This window comes from Xenopus laevis, chromosome 9_10S (assembly GCF_017654675.1).
Source record: "Xenopus laevis strain J_2021 chromosome 9_10S, Xenopus_laevis_v10.1, whole genome shotgun sequence".
Classification (NCBI taxonomy): Eukaryota; Metazoa; Chordata; class Amphibia; order Anura; family Pipidae; genus Xenopus; species Xenopus laevis.
Window position 1 is genome coordinate 24,976,121 of NC_054388.1, and position 19,168 is coordinate 24,995,288.

The 19,168-nt window shown below is 41.7% G+C and overlaps 1 protein-coding gene across 1 annotated transcript in view; it reads left to right on the top strand.

Annotated features, from left to right (window-relative positions):
* Nucleotides 1-19,168, top strand: part of LOC108702199 (ETS translocation variant 4) — a 63,517-nt gene that overhangs the window by 25,936 nt on the left and 18,413 nt on the right. The window contains exons 5-7 of the mRNA XM_018237707.2: nucleotides 11,035-11,178; nucleotides 12,312-12,559; nucleotides 17,697-17,866. Of these exons, the coding sequence (XP_018093196.2) occupies nucleotides 11,035-11,178; nucleotides 12,312-12,559; nucleotides 17,697-17,866 (562 nt within the window). The remainder of the gene's footprint in view (nucleotides 1-11,034; nucleotides 11,179-12,311; nucleotides 12,560-17,696; nucleotides 17,867-19,168) is intronic.

Below are 19,168 nucleotides of genomic sequence, written 5' to 3' on the forward strand. Positions count from 1 at the left end.
TTCACTTTACGCTCAACTTTCTTTCCTGACACTGGTGCTGCTAGGCACCCTAGCAACAGTATTTTGGCGCCATTTTGTACGTTTAAATTGGCAATCTGTGTTTGGCACTCTCACCCTGACAAAGATTCCTGTGTGGAATCGAAACGTTGGTCCACCTAAATAAACCTATACGAATTGAACTGACTGACTAAGCTTGACTGTATTTGGGGTGCCGTCATTGAAGGGAAGATTTACATATTTATCAGACTGGCACCCAGCCGTTGGATCCTTTTTTGGTTGTGCGTTCCTGTTCGTTTGGTCTATATATATATATATATATATATATATATATATATATATATATATATATATATATATATATATATGTGAATGAAACAAACAATCACAACCATTTTAAAGCATCAAAGGCAGGAAAGGGTATGGGTGACATCATAGAGTGTCATGGATGTGGGTGGGGCAATACACAAACATAAAAACAACAATAAAGTGTGTGAAATATACAAAAAACTGTTTGCAAACACAAAAGGTGACCGAAAACAACATTGCATGTTCAGAAACTGAGGAGTAGTCAGTAAAGCTGCAATAATGTACAATGTTGCCAAAACAATCATAGTGACATGTAACAATGTATACAGAGTAAAGATTAGAACTTCCTGTTCAAGTGAACTCTTTCTAGAACAGGGGTAGGCAACCCGCGGCTCCGGAGTAGGGATGTAGCGAACGTCGGAAAAAAAGTTCGCGAACATATTCGCGAACTTGCGCAAAAATGCGAGCGGTTCGCGAACGGTTCGCGAACCCCATAGACTTCAATGGGAAGGCGAACTTTAACATCTAAAAAAGACATTTCTGGCCAGAAAAATGATTTTAAAGTTGTTTAAAGGGTGCAACGACCTGGACAGTGGCATGCCAGAGGGGGATCAAGGGCAAAAATTTATCTGAAAAATCTGCCTGTGTGTGCTTGGAAGAGATAGTGTAGGGGGAGAGCTGTTAGTGATTTCAGGGACAGATGATAGTAAGTTTGCTGGCTAGTAATCTGCTTGATACTGCTCTGTATTGGAGGGACAGAAGTCTGCAGGGATTTGAGGGACATTTTAGCTTAGGTAGCTTTGCTGGCTAGTAATCTACTGTTCTCTTTAAACAACTGCCATACGTTGACCTTGTAGGCATTGTTTGCCCAGTTTTTTTGGACGCAGCCACTGAAGCACAGTTGCCAGAAAAAATATGCCATATAAATGCTGAAAATAGTCATTTTTCGCCATACGTTGACCTTGTAGACATTGTTTGCCCAGTTTTTTTGGTTGCAGCCACTGAAGCACAGTTGCCAGAAAAAATATGCCATATAAATGCTGAAAATAGTCATTTTTTGCCATACGTTGACCTTGTAGGCATTGTTTGCCCAGTTTTTTTGGTCGCAGCCACTGAAGCACAGTTGCCAGAAAAAATATGCCATATAAATGCTGAAAATAGTAATTTTTCGCCATACGTTGACCTTGTAGACATTGTTTGCCCAGTTTTTTTGGTTGCAGCCACTGAAGCACAGTTGCCAGAAAAAATATGCCATATAAATGCTGAAAATAGTCATTTTTTGCCATACGTTGACCTTGTAGGCATTGTTTGCCCAGTTTTTTTGGTCGCAGCCACTGAAGCACAGTTGCCAGAAAAAATATGCCATATAAATGCTGAAAATAGTAATTTTTTGCCATATACGTTGAGTCAACGTATGGCAAAAAATGACTATTTTCAGCATTTATATGGCATATTTTTTCTGGCCTCTGTGCTTCAGTGGCTGCGGCCAAAAAAACTGGGCAAACAATGCCTACAAGGTCAACGTCGTTGACCTTGTAGGCATTGTTTGCCCAGTTTTTTTGGCCGCAGCCACTGAAGCACAGAGGCCAGAAAAAATATGCCATATAAATGCTGAAAATAGTCATTTTTTTGGTCGCAGCCACTGAAGCACAGTTGCCAGAAAAATTATGCCATATAAATGCTGAAAATATAAATTTTTTTGGTTGCAGCCACTGAAGCACAGAGGCCAGAAAAATTATGCCATATAAATGCTGAAAATATAAATTTTTTTGGTTGCAGCCACTGAAGCACAGAGGCCAGAAAAATTATGCCATATAAATGCAGAAAATATGCATTTTTTTGGTCGCAGCCACTGAAGCACAGTTGCCAGAAAAATTATGCCATATAAATGCTGAAAATATAAATTTTTTTGGTTGCAGCCACTGAAGCACAGAGGCCAGAAAAATTATGCCATATAAATGCTGAAAATATAAATTTTTTTGGTTGCAGCCACTGAAGCACAGAGGCCAGAAAAATTATGCCATATAAATGCTGAAAATATAAATTTTTTTGGTTGCAGCCACTGAAGCACAGAGGCCAGAAAAATTATGCCATATAAATGCTGAAAATATGCATTTTTTTGGTTGCAGCCACTGAAGCACAGAGGCCAGAAAAATTATGCCATATAAATGCAGAAAATATGCATTTTTTTGGTTGCAGCCACTGAAGCACAGAGGCCAGAAAAAATATGCCATATAAATGCTGAAAATAGTCATTTTTTTGGTCGCAAGCCACTGAAGCACAGTTGCCAGAAAAATTATGCCATATAAATGCTGAAAATATAAATTTTTTTGTTTTCAGCCACTGAAGCACAGAGGCCAGAAAAATTATGCCATATAAATGCTGAAAATATAAATTTTTTTGGTTGCAGCCACTGAAGCACAGAGGCCAGAAAAATTATGCCATATAAATGCAGAAAATATGCATTTTTTTGGTCGCAGCCACTGAAGCACAGTTGCCAGAAAAATTATGCCATATAAATGCTGAAAATATAAATTTTTTTGGTTGCAGCCACTGAAGCACAGAGGCCAGAAAAATTATGCCATATAAATGCTGAAAATATAAATTTTTTTGGTTGCAGCCACTGAAGCACAGAGGCCAGAAAAATTATGCCATATAAATGCTGAAAATATAAATTTTTTTGGTTGCAGCCACTGAAGCACAGAGGCCAGAAAAATTATGCCATATAAATGCTGAAAATATGCATTTTTTTGGTTGCAGCCACTGAAGCACAGAGGCCAGAAAAATTATGCCATATAAATGCAGAAAATATGCATTTTTTTGGTTGCAGCCACTGAAGCACAGAGGCCAGAAAAATTATGCCATATAAATGCAGAAAATATGCATTTTTTTGGACGCAGCCACTGAAGCACAGTTGCCAGAAAAAATATGCCATATAAATGCTGAAAATAGTCATTTTTTGCCATACGTTGACCTTGTAGACATTGTTTGCCCAGTTTTTTTGGTTGCAGCCACTGAAGCACAGAGGCCAGAAAAAATTAAACCAGTAGGGTTTGCACCCTAGTTTGTAACGGTGGCGGAGGGAGGAGGACGCTAAAGGACAGCTGTGTGTGGAGTCATGAGGCTTGAAGAGAAGGACAGCTGCATAGAAGTCAGAACAAGTCTTCCGGCGTGCAGTAACCCTCCGAGATCCACCCCTCATTCATTTTAATAAAGGTCAGGTAATCGACACTTTTGTGACCTAGGCGAGTTCTCTTCTCAGTTACAATCCCTCCTGCTGCACTGAAGGTCCTTTCTGAGAGCACACTTGAGGCTGGGCAAGACAAGAGGTTCATGGCAAATTGTGACAGCTCTGGCCACAGATCAAGCCTGCGCACCCAGTAGTCCAGGGGTTCATCGCTCCTCAGAGTGTCGATATCTGCAGTTAATGCCAGGTAGTCCGCTACCTGCCGGTCGAGGTGTTCTTTGAGGGTGGATCCAGAAGGGTTGTGGCGCTGCCTTGGACAGAAAAACATTTGCATGTCTGACGTTACAGACTGGCCAAAGGGCTTTGTCCTTGCAGGTGTGCTCGTGGCAGGATTACTGGCACCTCTGCCCCTGGAATGTTGAGGAGTTCCTGAAGTGACATCACCCTTAAAAGCATTGTACAACATGTTTTGCAGGCTGGTTTGTAAATGCCGCATCTTTTCGGACTTGTGGTATGTTGGTAACATTTCTGCCACTTTATGCTTGTACCGAGGGTCTAGTAGCGTTGCGACCCAGTACAGGTCCTTCTCCTTAAGCCTCTTGATACGGGGGTCCTTCAACAGGCATGACAGCATGAAAGACCCCATTCTCACAAGGTTGGATGCAGAGCTATCCATCTCCGCTTCCTCATTATCAAGGACTGCATCATCCACGGTCTCCTCCCCCCAGCCACGTACAAGACCAGGGGTCCCCAAAAGGTCACCACTAGCCCCCTGGGAAGCCTGCTCCTGTTGGTCCTCCTCCTCCTCCTCCACAAAGCCACCTTCCTCCTCTGACTCCACTTCTGGCACCTCTCCCTGCGTTGCAGCAGGTGCCTGGGTTCGTTCTGGTGATTCCGACCAGAAATCGTGCGCTTCCAGCTCCTCGTCACGCTGGTCTACAGCCTCATCTGTCACTCGTCGCACGGCACGCTCCAGGAAGAAAGCGAAGGGTATTAGGTCGCTGATGGTGCCTTCGGTGCGACTGACCATATTTGTCACCTCTTCAAAAGGTCGCATGAGCCTGCAGGCATCGCGCATAAGCACCCAGTAACGGGGGAAAAAAATCCCCAGCTGTGCAGATCCAGTCCTACCACCCAGTTCAAAAAGGTACTCGTTGACGGCCCTTTGTTGTTGCAGCAGACGTTCCAACATAAGGAGCGTTGAATTCCAGCGAGTCTGGCTGTCAGAAATCAAACGCCTGACTGGCATGTTGTAGCGCTGCTGAATGTCAGCAAGGCGTGCCATGGCTGTGTAGGAACGTCTGAAATGGGCCGACACCTTTCTGGACTGGGTGAGAACGTCCTGGAATCCTGGGTACTTGGAGACAAAACGTTGGACTATTAAATTTAACACATGTGCCATGCAGGGCACATGTGTTAAATTGCCCAGTCTCAACGCTGCCAACAGATTGCTTCCATTGTCACACACCACTTTTCCGATCTGCAGTTGGTGTGGGGTCAGCCACCGATCAGCCTGTGACTGCAGAGATGACAGGAGTACAGATCCGGTATGGTTTTTGCTTTCCAGGCACGTCATCCCCAAGACAGTGTGACAACGGCGTACCTGGCACGTCGAATAGCCTAGGGGGAGCTGGGGGTGCACAGGTGTGGAGGAGGAGAAGGAGGACCCAGCAGCAGAGTAAGAAGAAGAAGAGGAAGAAGACGAGGTAGAGAGCGATGGAGGAGTAGAGGTGGTGGCAGAACCGCGTGCAATCCGTGGCGGTGACACCAACTCCACTGTTGTTGTTGAGCTACCCATTCCCTGCTTCCCAGCCATTACCAAGTTCACCCAGTGGGCAGTGTAGGTGACATACCTGCCCTGACCATGCTTGGAGGACCATGCATCAGTAGTCATATGGACCTTTGGCCCAACACTAAGTGACAGAGATGCGGTAACTTGGCTCTGCACATGTTGGTACAGGTGTGGTATTCCCTTTTTAGAAAAAAAATTGCGGCTGGGTACCTTCCACTGCGGTGTCCCAATTGCTACAAATTTGCGGAAGGCCTCAGAGTCCACCAGCTGGTATGGTAAAAGCTGGCGGGCTAAGAGTGCAGACAAGCCAGCTGTCAGACGCCGGGCAAGGGGGTGACAGTCAGACATTGGCTTCTTACGCTCAAACATGGCCTTCACAGAAACTTGGCTGGTGGCAGATGACTGGGAATGGGAACAGGTGGTCAAGGTGGAAGGCGGAGTGGAGGGTGGTTCAGACGGGTCAAGGAGAGCAGAGGTAGAGCAGTAAGATGCTGGACCAGAAGGAGTGTGGCTTTTAGTTTGCCTGTTGCCTTTGAGGTGTTGCTCCCAAAGTGCTTTGTGCTTGCCGCTCATGTGCCTTCGCATAGAAGTTGTACCTATGTGGCTGTTGGGCTTACCAAGGCTCAGTTTCTGACTGCACTCATTGCAAATTACAATGCTTTGGTCAGAGGCACACACATTAAAAAAATCCCACACTGCTGACTTTTTGGAAGTGTGCGATCTGGCGGTAACAGTAGAAGTTGGCGGCATTGGCGGCAATGGCGGGTGCGTTGGCCGGCTGAACACAGGTGCCGATACATGTTGTTGCCCTACTGATCCCTGCGGGCTGTCCTCCCTGCTTCTTCTAAGTCTTATTCTCCTACTGCCTCTCTGACTCTCCGTCTCTCCATCTGAACTACCCTCCTCTTGCTCTCTTCTACTAGGCACCCACAAAACATCAATCTCCTCATCATCATTCTCCTCAGATGCATCAATTTCTTCTGACACATCACAGAAGGAAGCAGCAGCGGGGACCTCCTCCTCATCACTCATTATGTCCATCTCTGTCGTGTTCTCTGCCAGAATTAAATCTGGTGTAACGTCCTCATCTCCTTCATCTTCTTCTGGCAATAATGGTTGCGCATTAATCAGTTCAAGAAACTCATGGGAAAATAACTCCTCTGACTCCAGTGAAGAAGGGGCACCGGTGGTGGAGGAAGTGTTACGTGGGGTGGCCATAGCAGTGGAGGATGAGGAGGATGTTGTGGTAAAGTTAGAAACGGTAGAGGATGGGGTGTGCTGTGTAAGCCAGTCAACTACCTCTTCAGCATTTTGGGAGTTCAGGGTCATTGGCTTTTTTAAAACTGGGCAATTTGCTAGGGCCACAGGATTGCATAGCAGCACGGCCCCTAGCACGGCCTCTGCGTGGCGGCCTGCCTTTGCCTGGCATTATTTTTAAAAAAACAACAACAACAAAAACTCAGTTGGTTTTTCTGGAAACGATAATACACACAGCTAGATGGCAGTTTGAAGAAAACAGTGTGCAAATAATGCCTACAAGATCAACGTATACACTACTACAGCGGTGGATACGGATTACGTAAAATATATGAATGCTGCTTGAAAAAAAGTAACTCAAGTGGTTTTTCTAGAGACGATAATATTATCAGTATTTAGACAAAATGTGAACAAGCTCACACAGCTAGATGGCGGTTTGAAGAAAACACTGTGCAAATACTGCCCACAAGATCAACGTATACACTACTACAGCGGTGGATACGGATCTCGTAAAATTTATTATGGCTGCTTGAAAAAAGTCACTCCGGTCTTTTTTCTGGAGACGGTAATATTATGGATATTTAGACAGAATGTGAACAAGGTCACACAGCTAGATGGCAGTTGGTTGAATAACACACTGGGCAAAAAATGCCTACAGGGCAAATAATGCCTAAAAGGTCAACTTATACACTACTACAGCAATGGATACGGATTACGTAAAATATATTATGGCTGCTTGAAAAAAGTCACTCCGGTGTTTTTTCTGGAGACGGTAATATTATGGATATTTAGACAGAATGTGAACAAGGTCACACAGCTAGATGGCAGTTGGTTGAATAACACACTGGGCAAAAAATGCCTACAGGGCAAATAATGCCTAAAAGGTCAACTTATACACTACTACAGCGATGGATACGGATTACGTAAAATATATTATGGCTGCTTGAAAAAAGTCACTCCGGTGTTTTTTCTGGAGACGGTAATATTATGGATATTTAGACAGAATGTGAACAAGGTCACACAGCTAGATGGCAGTTGGTTGAATAACACACTGGGCAAAAAATGCCTACAGGGCAAATAATGCCTAAAAGGTCAACTTATACACTACTACAGCGATGGATACGGATTACGTAAAATATATTATGGCTGCTTGAAAAAAGTCACTCCGGTGTTTTTTCTGGAGACGGTAATATTATGGATATTTAGACAGAATGTGAACAAGGTCACACAGCTAGATGGCAGTTGGTTGAATAACACACTGGGCAAAAAATGCCTACAGGGCAAATAATGCCTAAAAGGTCAATTTATACACTACTACAGCGGTAGTAAAATAAAAAAAAGTAAAATAAAAAAAAAATGAATATTAAAAAAAAAAAATTAAAGTTGGTGCTGCTGAACTACTAGGAGCAGCAGATTAGCACACCAGTCCCACTCCCCAACACTGCTAGACTAATAGCACTGGGCTCTTATAGTAGTAGTAGTAGTAGTAGTAGTAAAACAACAAAAAAATAAATAAAAGCAGTCCTTACAAGGACTACTGTTATTGCAGCAGTCAGCAGATGAGATCAGAAGCAGGACAGCTGCCCACTGCAGCTACATACAGAGCACTGCAGTAGAAGGTAGATTACTAGCCAGCAAAGCTACCTAAGCTTAAATGTCCCTCAAACCCCTGCAGACTTCTGTCCCTCCAATAACAGAGCAGTATCAAAACGATTACTAGCCAGCAAACTTTCAACTGTCCCTGAAATCACTAACAGGCAGCAGCTCTCTCCCTACACTATCTCTTCAGCACACACAGGCAGAGTGAAAAAACGCTGCAGGGCTTCGGTTTTTATAGGGAAGGGGAGTGGTCCAGGGGAGAGCTTCCTGATTGGCTGCCATGTACCTGCTGGTCTGGGGTGAGAGGGCAAAAAAAAGCGCCAACAATGGCGAACCCAAAATGGCGAACGTCGCGCGACGTTCGCGAACTTCCGGCGAGCGCGAACACCCGATGTTCGCGCGAACAAGTTCGCCGGCGAACAGTTCGCGCCATCTCTACTCCGGAGCCTCATGCAGCTCTTCATCCTGCTTGCTGTGGCTCGGTCTTGCCTTTCACGTATTGCCTGTCACATTCTTGAGTGTGCGACCACGGTAAATTAATAGTTGGCTTACCATGGTCGCACACTCAGGAAGCCACCAGCAGGCGCAAGGGCTGTATAGACATTCCAGGAGTGAAAGCAAGACCGAGCCGCTACAAGATGATTCATCATGGTCCTTACCGCAGTCACACACTCAAGACAAGAGAAGGAATGGATCTATGTCTGAGGGTGCAACCTATGTTGCTTGGAGCACACTGCTTCATAAATAATGCTCCCAGTTTGAAGGTTTATATAGGCAGTACTTGTATGTGTTTGGCTGGCCCTAACTGGAAAATTTGGGGCGCCAGCAATTTGCATGCCCACCAGGAAAGGCAGATAAGTCAAAATTCTCCAGGAAAATCTCAGCTGTTTCAATGTTTCAGTGGTTAGAGAATGCATATTCTGAATACACAAAAACTATAGATTTAAAAAGTTCTAAAGTGGGTTGCTGTCTGATGTCAGGAGTGGAAACGAGAAATGACAGCATTAGTCAGTTTCTTGTGGGCACTGAATAAGGCAGAACCCACTCTTCTGTAAGCACGGGGCAAAGAAGAAACCACTCTCCTGTGGGCACTGAGCAAGGTGGAAGGCATTGGAATGGGCTGTGGATGTGGCAGAAGGTTTTCTGACCAATATTGAGTTTTCCTTTCTAGTACAGAAAAGTGAAACGTAGTTCAAAATACCTTTCATTTTTCAATATATACTGTCAGTGTCGGACTGGGACACCAGAGGTCCACCAAAAACCCTTAGACCAGGGGCCCACCCAAAAACCTTTAGACCAGGTTATTTTCTTCCTTTCCTTACTCAACCTCTATTCCCCTATTCTCTTTTCTTTACATACTAAAACCTATTTTTCCATCTATTTAGCCTCTTTGTTTACATAGAAATAGGGAATGGCCATGAAATAAGCCAATTGTTTAGAAGAAAGAGGGCCCACTGACACCTTGGCCCACCGCGAGTTTTCCTGGTATCCCGGTGGGCCAGTCCGACACTGTATACTGTGTTTTCTTTAGTGTAACAAATGCAAGGCAAGACAAGGCACTAGATCATCAGGAAAGGCAGATTAGTCCATTTTCCAATAACCACCCAGCTACCTCTTTGGCTCAGCTATAAGTTCATTTCTCTGTAGATCTACTTAAGTGTATAGTGACTTAGGTTAAAATAAGACACACACTTAATGGTTTAACGTAATGGTTTAAGTTCAACCTTTTATGTTTAGAAAAACTGCTAGTTGACTTGAAAAAGGCAAAAAAAAAATCTTCTGAAGCCTCTCCAATTAGCTTCAGAGGGGAAATAATCCTTCTTGATTCTAAGATGGCAATCGGACCAGTCTCTGGATCAGCTTGGTACTAGGAGCGATTATCAATAATCCTGTATTTAAATTAACTTACTAAAAAGCCATCCAACTGATTCTTGAGCCTAATGTATCTGCAAGTACAGCTGATTCAGGGAGAGAATTCCACAACTTCACAGCTATCACTGTAACAAACCCTTTCTGAATATTTGGATGGAACCTCCTTTCTTCTAAATTGAATGGATGCCATTGTGTCTGCTGAAAGGAACTACTGATGAATAAAGCATTGTAGAGATTCCCCTTATATAGTTATGCATAGTTATAATATCTCTCCTTAAGCACCTCTTATCCAATTCCAGCTGTTAGTTTACCGTGGTTTTCATCATAACAAGACTTTTCATTACCTTTACTAGTTTAGTTGCCCTTATTTGTACTTTCTCTGATTCATTGATATCCAGTGTGTGACTGGAGACCAAAATTGCATAGCATATTCTATATGGGACCTTACCAGCACTTTGTAAAAGGGAAGAATTAACCCCTCCTCCCATGAATCTATGCTCCTTTTAATATGCCTTTGTAGCTGTTGACTGGTATTGCAGCCAGGTGTATTATCTACAAGGACTCCAAGGTCTTTTTCCATTATTGATTTGCCTAGTGCAGTCCTATTAAGGGTATAAATGACTTGCATATTATCACATTCCAGGTGCATGACCTTACATTTTTCAACATTGAATTTCATCTGCCACTTAGCCACCCAGATTGCCAGTTTGCCAAGATCCTGCTGCAAGGATGCCACACCCTGGTTGGTATTAATTGGGCTGCATATTTTTGTGACAACATTGCTGATACCAACACACAGTTTAGAAAGCAGTCGTTTGTGGGGCACTCAACATATCTGTGAATGCAAAATAAAGTGTGTGCAGCTATTCTATGTCCACAATGAAGTATGGCTGTACCTTTCCAAACTAAGGGGAACAATTACAAGATAACATAAACTTATAAACAGGATATTGTTTATAAGTATAACTTCATCTAGCATTCTGGCTAGTGAAATTTGATTTATCTTATTGATATTTTTTAGTGCCCATCAACATGGCATCATTTCTTCAAAGCAAGGTGATCAAAGGTCACAGCTCCACTACTTCTCTATAGAAAGCAGAAGACTTGGCAATGAACATGGCTCTATCCAGCATGCTCCAGCTGAGGAGTATTTCTCAGAACATAGGTAAAGATTTTCCTTGCCTGAAAAGAACTATATACAGCTAAAGACGCACACATAACAAATTACAGATAGTATGTTTTATATAAAATAAGAAGTGACTATATGATTGTTCAATGCTTTCATTGAAACTTTCAGTAACTCTTGAAACAGTGTGGCAGAAGCCAGTAACAGAACTGGAGTAAAAATGGCTTTTGCTAATTTTTTTTTCCAGAAAAAGAACCAGAGAATAGAAGGATAAACACATGGGGGCAGATTCACTAAAAGGCGAATAGTAAATGAACGCTCCGCACACTTTGCCAGGTGAAAATTCATTACCACTACCCTAATTCACTAAAATGTGAAGTTGCATCCTGCGTTTTTACATCTTTAATGCATTTCTGGCAGACAGGATATGATGTAACTGACTGAGGAAGATCTAGCTTCATATTAGCAGTTCATCTGGTCTGAGGAGGCGGAGTGCAAATGAACTCTAGCAATGGTCCCAGTCACTAGCGATTGTCAGCTACACCGGTTAGTAAATTGGTGATGTCCCTGTGGATGGGATTTTTGGCGAAATGTCTCTATCGGTAGCCATTTCACCCTTTAGTAAATCTGCCCATGGTGTTTTCAGTATAATATAGTTTTATATTGTGTACAAATGACTTTAAAACCATTCACATTTTTAATCAATGCACGTTGGAATATTGCTTTAAATAATATATTCCCCTTTACCATCTCTATATTTATAATATGTATTAATTAATTAATTTATTTGTTATAATCTTGGCCTCCCTGTGTGTGTACTTTTCTGCATTGTAAGATTTTGCATCACTGTGTATACATGTTGCACTTTAAAGTGAGTGACCGACAAGGGGCAAGAAATCAGAGGTGACTATCAGCTGATGCAAAGTCGCCGGTGACCCTTTCGTATGGGGGCATGAACAGAACAGGAATAGATTTTCTTTTTTGCAGCAGGTCCTGGGTCTCTGAATTATTGTTTAGGGTTCTTAAAATATAGAAAAATATGTATATTTGGGGGTTTACGCCTGTTTGTATGCTTTCATTTCTGACAAATACAAGTAACAAAAAAAAGTATAGCTACTGTATAAACATAAGGTTAGTGTTTGTCCTTGAATAAAAGTTATTAATGCTTTCAGGTCCCAGTATACACAGCCAATAGAAGTATGCCAACCATTCCCATCTTTTCATATGAGTAGAGAATCCTCTAATAATTACTGTTCTCAAATATCGGAACCATGCCTCCAGTATATGCAGCAAGGTTTTAAAGAAAATTATCATGACCCTCTGTGTGATGAGACAAATAATTTGGGTAAACAGACGACCCACCCATACCATTTAAATGTGGTCATCAAGCAAGAACACATGGACTATTCATATGATTCAGGTAAGACATTTAGGAATTCATAATGGGTTGGTTCTAAAGAACATTGTGTAGTACATGATTTAAAGGGTGGTTCAACTTTAAAGGAAAACTAAACCGTGTCCCCTCTACTGCTCCCCTCCAAGCTCCCTCCCCGCAGCATGTATTTTTTTCAGAAGGCAGCATGTATTCTTTTCATCTGCTGACCTGCTATAAATTTGCAGAGTTGCATAGTGGGGTTTTCTGATTATCTTCTGTGAGTTGCCAATATGGATATTACAGGAGCATGCACAGTACAAGCTGATTCAGCACATAGGCTTAATGGTACATACTCTTCCAAGATCCATGTTGCTGGTCTACAGAAGAGGAATAGAAGACAGACAGAAAATGGATTTATAGCAGGTCAGCAGACCGGGAGACTTCTGAAAATAATACATGCTCCAAGAAGGGAGCTTGGAGGGGGTGAAGGGGACAAGCCTTTAGCTCTTTTTTACTTTAACTTTTAGTATGTTATGTATGGCCAGTTCTAAGCAACTTTTCAATTGTCAGTTGTCTTCATTATTTAAGTTTTTGATTATTTGGACCTAGCTACTGAAGCATCAAACTGGAGTGCTAAATACTCCATACTCCTCATATGTTTTTGGGTTAAACAGTTATATGGTATCTGCTTTGAACAAGGAATAGATTGTTGTTCCAAATTGTCAGCCATTACAGATTTAAATTAGTGTTTGTGTGCCCTAGTGATTGCTACAAAGAATTTGACACCTTTCAGACAAAAAAAATTGCAAAGATTTCTAAATATTTGAGAAAAAATGAAAAAGTTTTAGCTCATTGGTACCGCATGGAACAGCATCTCTGTAAGACGCGCTGGGAGATTGTTGCAATCTCTTACCTTCAACGCGTCTCTCCATGTGCACGCGTGCACTTCCTAGGTTCCCAGTCAGTTTGATATCACGAAGAGCTTCCGAATTCAAATTTTGGTGCCAAAAACATCTTTAATAGCCCAGTCCTCCGTTTTGTGAGTGCCCAAGCTGTTTCCAGTTTTATTGATTGGACTGCCCATTGATTATCCTGAGAATCCTATAATTTTAGGGTTTCCTTGGCTTCCATAACCCTTCCATTGACTGGTTTCTGGGGAACTTACGGCCTGGAGTTCGTTTTGCAGTTCCAATTGCATTTCCTCTTCTGTTATTCCTGTGGCCGCCTCATCTTTACTTCCAGTGTCCAATCCACTTCTTCCTGATGCCTACAACGATTTTGCGAATGTGTTTGAGAAGAGAAATGCTGAAATCTTACCTCCTCATCGTTCATATGATTGTCCTGTTGATCTGATTCCTGGCTCCATTCCTTCTAGGGAAAGAACATTTCTTTTATTCGTGCCTAGGATCCAAGCCATGAAAGAACATGTTCAGGAGAATCTTTCTAAAGGGTTCATCAGGAAATCCACGTCTTCAGCCGGAGCTAGGGTTTTTTTGTCCAGAAGAAGGATGGCATGCTTAGACCGTGCATTGACTATCGTGCCTTGAACAAGATAACGATAAAGAATCGATATCCATTACCTCTGATATCAGAATTATTCAACAGTCTAAGAGGAGCTTAAGTCTTCACTAAGTTAGACTTACGGGGTGCATACATTAGCATCCGTCAAGGCGATGAGTGGAAGACGGCCTTCAACACCGGGGAGTATTTGGTCATGTCGGCTTATGCAACGTGCGCGCTGTCTTTCAAGATTTCATCAATAATGTCCTTCGTGACTTTTTACAAACTTGTGTCATAGTCTATTTGGACGATATTCTGGTTTATTCTTCAATTTCTGATAATTTTTTCCAGTAAAACAAGTTCTGGAGGAGTGGCGTCATCTGCCTGAGGAAGAGCCTATTACCATCTTAACAGATCAGAAGAATCTCGAATATATTTCCTCGGCTAGAAGACTCAATCCTCGTCAGGCCCGTTGGGCTTTGTTCTTCTCTAGGTTTAATTTTTTCATCTCCTATCGGTTCTAAGAATACTAAAGTGGATGCCTTATCCAGATGTATGGTGCAGAGACAGGGTAATCCGATCCCGCCCGCTCCTATTATTTCCCCTGACTTGGTTGTGGTGCCTACTTCTCTATCTTTGTCTGATTTTTCAAACTTGGAATGTTCTCCTGAATGCCCCTCTGGGAGAATATTTGTACCACAGTCAAGGGTGGCCCAAGTTCTCGATTGGGCTCATTCTTCTAAGGTTTCTGGTCATCCTGGCATCAAGAAGACTCAGGAGTTCATTTCGAGGTATTGCTGGTGGCCTTTGCTTGTTAAAGATGTCAAGCTCTTTGTTTCGGCCTGCACAGTCTGTGTACAACAGACTCCTTCCCGTCTGGCCTTCTCCAACCCTTACCCATTTCTACTAAACCCTGGCTAGATGTGGCTATGGACTTTATTGTGGACCTGCCTAGGTAGGTAGTAGTGGACAGATTCTCCAAGATGGCTCATTTTGTTCCTCTGAGAAAACTTCCATCCATTTTCAGAGAGAGATCTTTCGCTGCATGGTGTGCCTCAGTCTATTTTGTCTAACCGTGGGGTGCAGTTTGCACTTCTCTGCGGCATATCATCCACAAAGCAATGGTCAGACGGAAAGGACCAATCAGATTTTGGAACAGTTCCTGCGATGTTTCATTTCTCAAAACCAGGACTATTGGGTTGAACTCCTTCCTTGGGCTGAGTTTGCTCATAATAATCTTCAACATGAGTCTCTGGGAGTTTCTCCATTTTCCATTGCGTTTGGCTATAACCCTTCTGCTCTTCCTCCTGATGCTTTAAAGACAGAGATACCTGTAGCTGATGAGCTTGTTCACAATTTCAAAGACATGTGGTCTCAAGTCCACCAATCTTTACTTAAAGCTGCTCAGAAGATTGTGGCTGACAAACACCGTTTTGCTGATCCTCCCTACCAGATTGGAGATTTTGTCTGGCTTTCCACTAAGCACATTAAACTTCATCTACCCTCTCCCAAGTTTGGAACTCGCTATGTGGGACCCTTCAAGATTAAGGAGGTGATTAATCCTGTCTTTTCGTTTCGAACTTCCTTCCACCATGGACATCTCCAGTTCCTTTCATGTTTCCCTGCTCAATCCTTTTGTCAGAAAAATTTTTCAGTGTGTCAACCTCCCCCTGCAGCCATCATTCTTCATGATCACCAAGAGTTCGAGGTTCAGGGGATTCTGGATTCCAGGAAGGCGATAGGCAAGATCCAATATTTGGTCCATTGGAGGGGTTTTGGGCCTGAAGAGAGATCTTGGGTAAGAGCTGCTGACACTCATGCTCCTTGTCTGATCCGGGCCTTTCACACGACGGTTACAGACAAGTATAGGAGGGTACTCCTGAAGGGGGGGGGATATTGTAAGACGTTTGTCCGTGTGCAGGTGCACACTTCCGGGGTCCCTGTCAGTTTGACGCTGGTGTCTGACGCCAAGCGTCGTGACATCACAAGGAGGCACGGGATTCAAATTTTGTCGCCAAAAACATCTTTAAAAGTCCAGTCCTCCATTTTGGGAGTGCTCAAGCTGTTCCTGCTAAAGCGTTTGTTTGTGATTTGAATTCCTATTTTTTGACTTCTGCCCGATCCTTGACTACGATTTCTGCTACCTACCTTGAACTCTTCACCTGGCTTTGACTACGTCTTCTCTAATCCCTATTGGTACCTCGCATATGGACTGGTTACGCACTTCCTTGTTGGCTTCCGCAGCAGAAAGCCTGGGGCTCCAAAAGGGCATCCGTGCACACCGGAACCCAAAGGGTTCACCTGTGCGTCAGAAGGTACATTTTCTGAACAAGGTTCCTGATAACATGATCATTACAATGTATTAAAAACCTGAAAAATGCTTATTTTTCTGCTAATATTTCCTATTCATCATCATTTTCCCCACTCGAATTCAGTAGACTGGGCAAAGACGGAATGGTAGATAATATCATGGAAACTTAATAGTAATAGCTATTATGGTTAAAAGTTTGACAGCAGAGTGATAGTTTTGCCTGTGGCCATACGATAGATAGCGCAGTATTTATATTAAGGTAGATCTCACGACGGAGGCCAGGTAGCAAGAGTAGGTCTCAGGGTAAAATAATCTAGGCACCCCTGGTTTATAGGCTATAAATATAATAAAACATGCCTTGTTATTGATCATAGTTTGTGTAACAATCCATTCCTTGATTTCAATTGTTGCCTTCTAAATTGATGTGACATCCTAATTCATGTGGTTTCATGTGTTTCTGCCCTTTCTGACTTACAAGCAACTTAATTAAGGCCTGCATAATTTGATAGTTCTTTCCCAAGGGAATACATTGAGAACTGCAATCCTTTATTACCAATTTTAAAGACAATAATTTTTATTTAAGAATACATTATTTCTGCTAAAGTGATGTTCATGTTGACATAAAAGCAACATAGTTGAGGAATTTTAATTGTGATGTAGAAAATTAGCAAAATTGCTTCCTTTAACATGTTGAAGGTTTCCTTATTCCTCTGGAGACATAGTTAAAAAGCACCCTCAAAACTAAATTTATTTGGTGGATCATAATAGATTGATAGACTTTTTTTCTCTCTATTCCTTTTAATATAACTTCTTTCATTTGTTGACCTATGTTTAATAGTTTAATACTACTCTAATCCATACTGCTGACAAGTCACATGTAAATTCTGACTTCTAACCCTTCTAACCCCACTCCCTCTCATCCCTCATTTTCCGATATAACAGTTTCATATCTACCACTGTATCACTTTCAGCATACTATGCTACTAATGTTTAGGCACCAATAAAAATGTCCTTAAGATATCATTAGTTACTGTAAATTGTTTCTCAGTTATTAGTAAATGTATTTGTATATCGCTAGGTTTCTGTTACTTGCTATTATTTTCACTGCCAATCCTGACTACATATATAACTTACATTTTCAGCACTATCAACATGCTAATTCTTATCTTAATTGATTAGTTGGCTGCTGTTGGTTACTGGACAAAAATACAAGTTTTGATTACTTCCTTAAATGTATGCTTGCTCCCTTGTATGCAGTATTGTCTTATAATTTGCACATCGGACATAACAAACATGTATTTAATGTTTTAATTTCATAGATTTACAGAACTATTTTGTAGAAATATTTTGTTTTCAAGCTATGTTTCATAGCAGGAGATATAAAACAAGAAGTGGTAACCTACAGAGAGAGGCCATATCAGCGTCGAGGTTCTTTGCAACTATGGCAGTTTCTTGTGGCTTTGCTAGACAATCCAACAAATTCCAACTTTATTGCATGGACAGGGAGAGGCATGGAGTTCAAACTGATTGAGCCAGAAGAGGTAAGAGATAAATATGTGAAGAATTAATCAGGTGAAGTGTTATCCCTAAAAGCTCAACAGGTCTATAAAGTTCAGCAAACAATGATTTTACTATGTTATTTTTAGCTAGTTTCCTATTTATGTGCAAACGACTTTATAAAGACTGACAGACCATAGTTTAGAAAGCAGTCATTTATGTGATGCTGTATCAAGGAATTTGGCAAAATACAAATAGGCAACCCCAATGTCTAACTTCTTACTAACCTCATCAAAAAAAGCAATCAAATTTGTCTGGCTTTACCTATCTTTTATAAAGCAATGCTGATTACATACTGCCATTCCCCAAAACATAATTTTGAATGTGATCCCTTTTCAAACCTTCAAATAACTTGCCCAACATGGATGTCAATTGACAGGTTGATATCATAATCCCTTTTAAATACTGCATTATACCAGCTTTCTTCCAGTCAAAAAGTGCTATTCCTGTTGATAGTAAATTAGAAAAAATTGCCTAGCTAAACTGAACTAAGCTCTCTCAGTACAGAGGCTGTATTCCGTCTGGCCCTGGTGCCTTGTTCACATTCATTTTGAGTAAACATTTATGCCATCAGTGTCCCTATCAGTTGAGTCATTATTTTATAGAGCTGCACTCTTCACCTACACCTTTGTATTGTTAATATACTTAAAAAATGTTTTGGGAATAGTCTTAACCTCTCCCGCAATCTGCTGTATAGTGTTTATATTCATAAAAATGCATCTTCTGTCCCCTCTGACTCGTAGTTTTTAAATGCCATTCTCTTTACTTTTTGTCTTCTGAATTAAGCCACATAGGGTGATCCATAACACTTACATTTACATTTTAAGGGAATAAATAAAAAACAGTAATGATTAAAAATCATTTTAAATGACAGCCATTTCTGTTCTATGTGGTTTTTAACAGAAATCATAATGCCCCAATATATGCACTGAAGAACTTTAAAGGAAAACTATACCCCCAAAATGAATACTTAAGCAACAGATAGTTTACATCATATTAAGTGGCACATTAAAGAATCTTACCAAACTGGTCTATAAACAGTATTTAAGTAAAGCTTGCCCTTTTATATCTCTTGTCTTGAGCCACCATTTTGTGGTGGTCTCTGTGCTGCCTCAGAAATCACCTGACCAGAAATACTACAACTCTATCTGTAACAAGAAGAAGTGTTGAAGCAAAAGACAGAACTCTGTCTGTTAATTGGCTCAAATGACCTAACAAAGTATGGTTGGTTGGTATGTTTGTGTGCACAGTGAATCGTACGATCCCAGTGGGCGGCCCTTATTTTT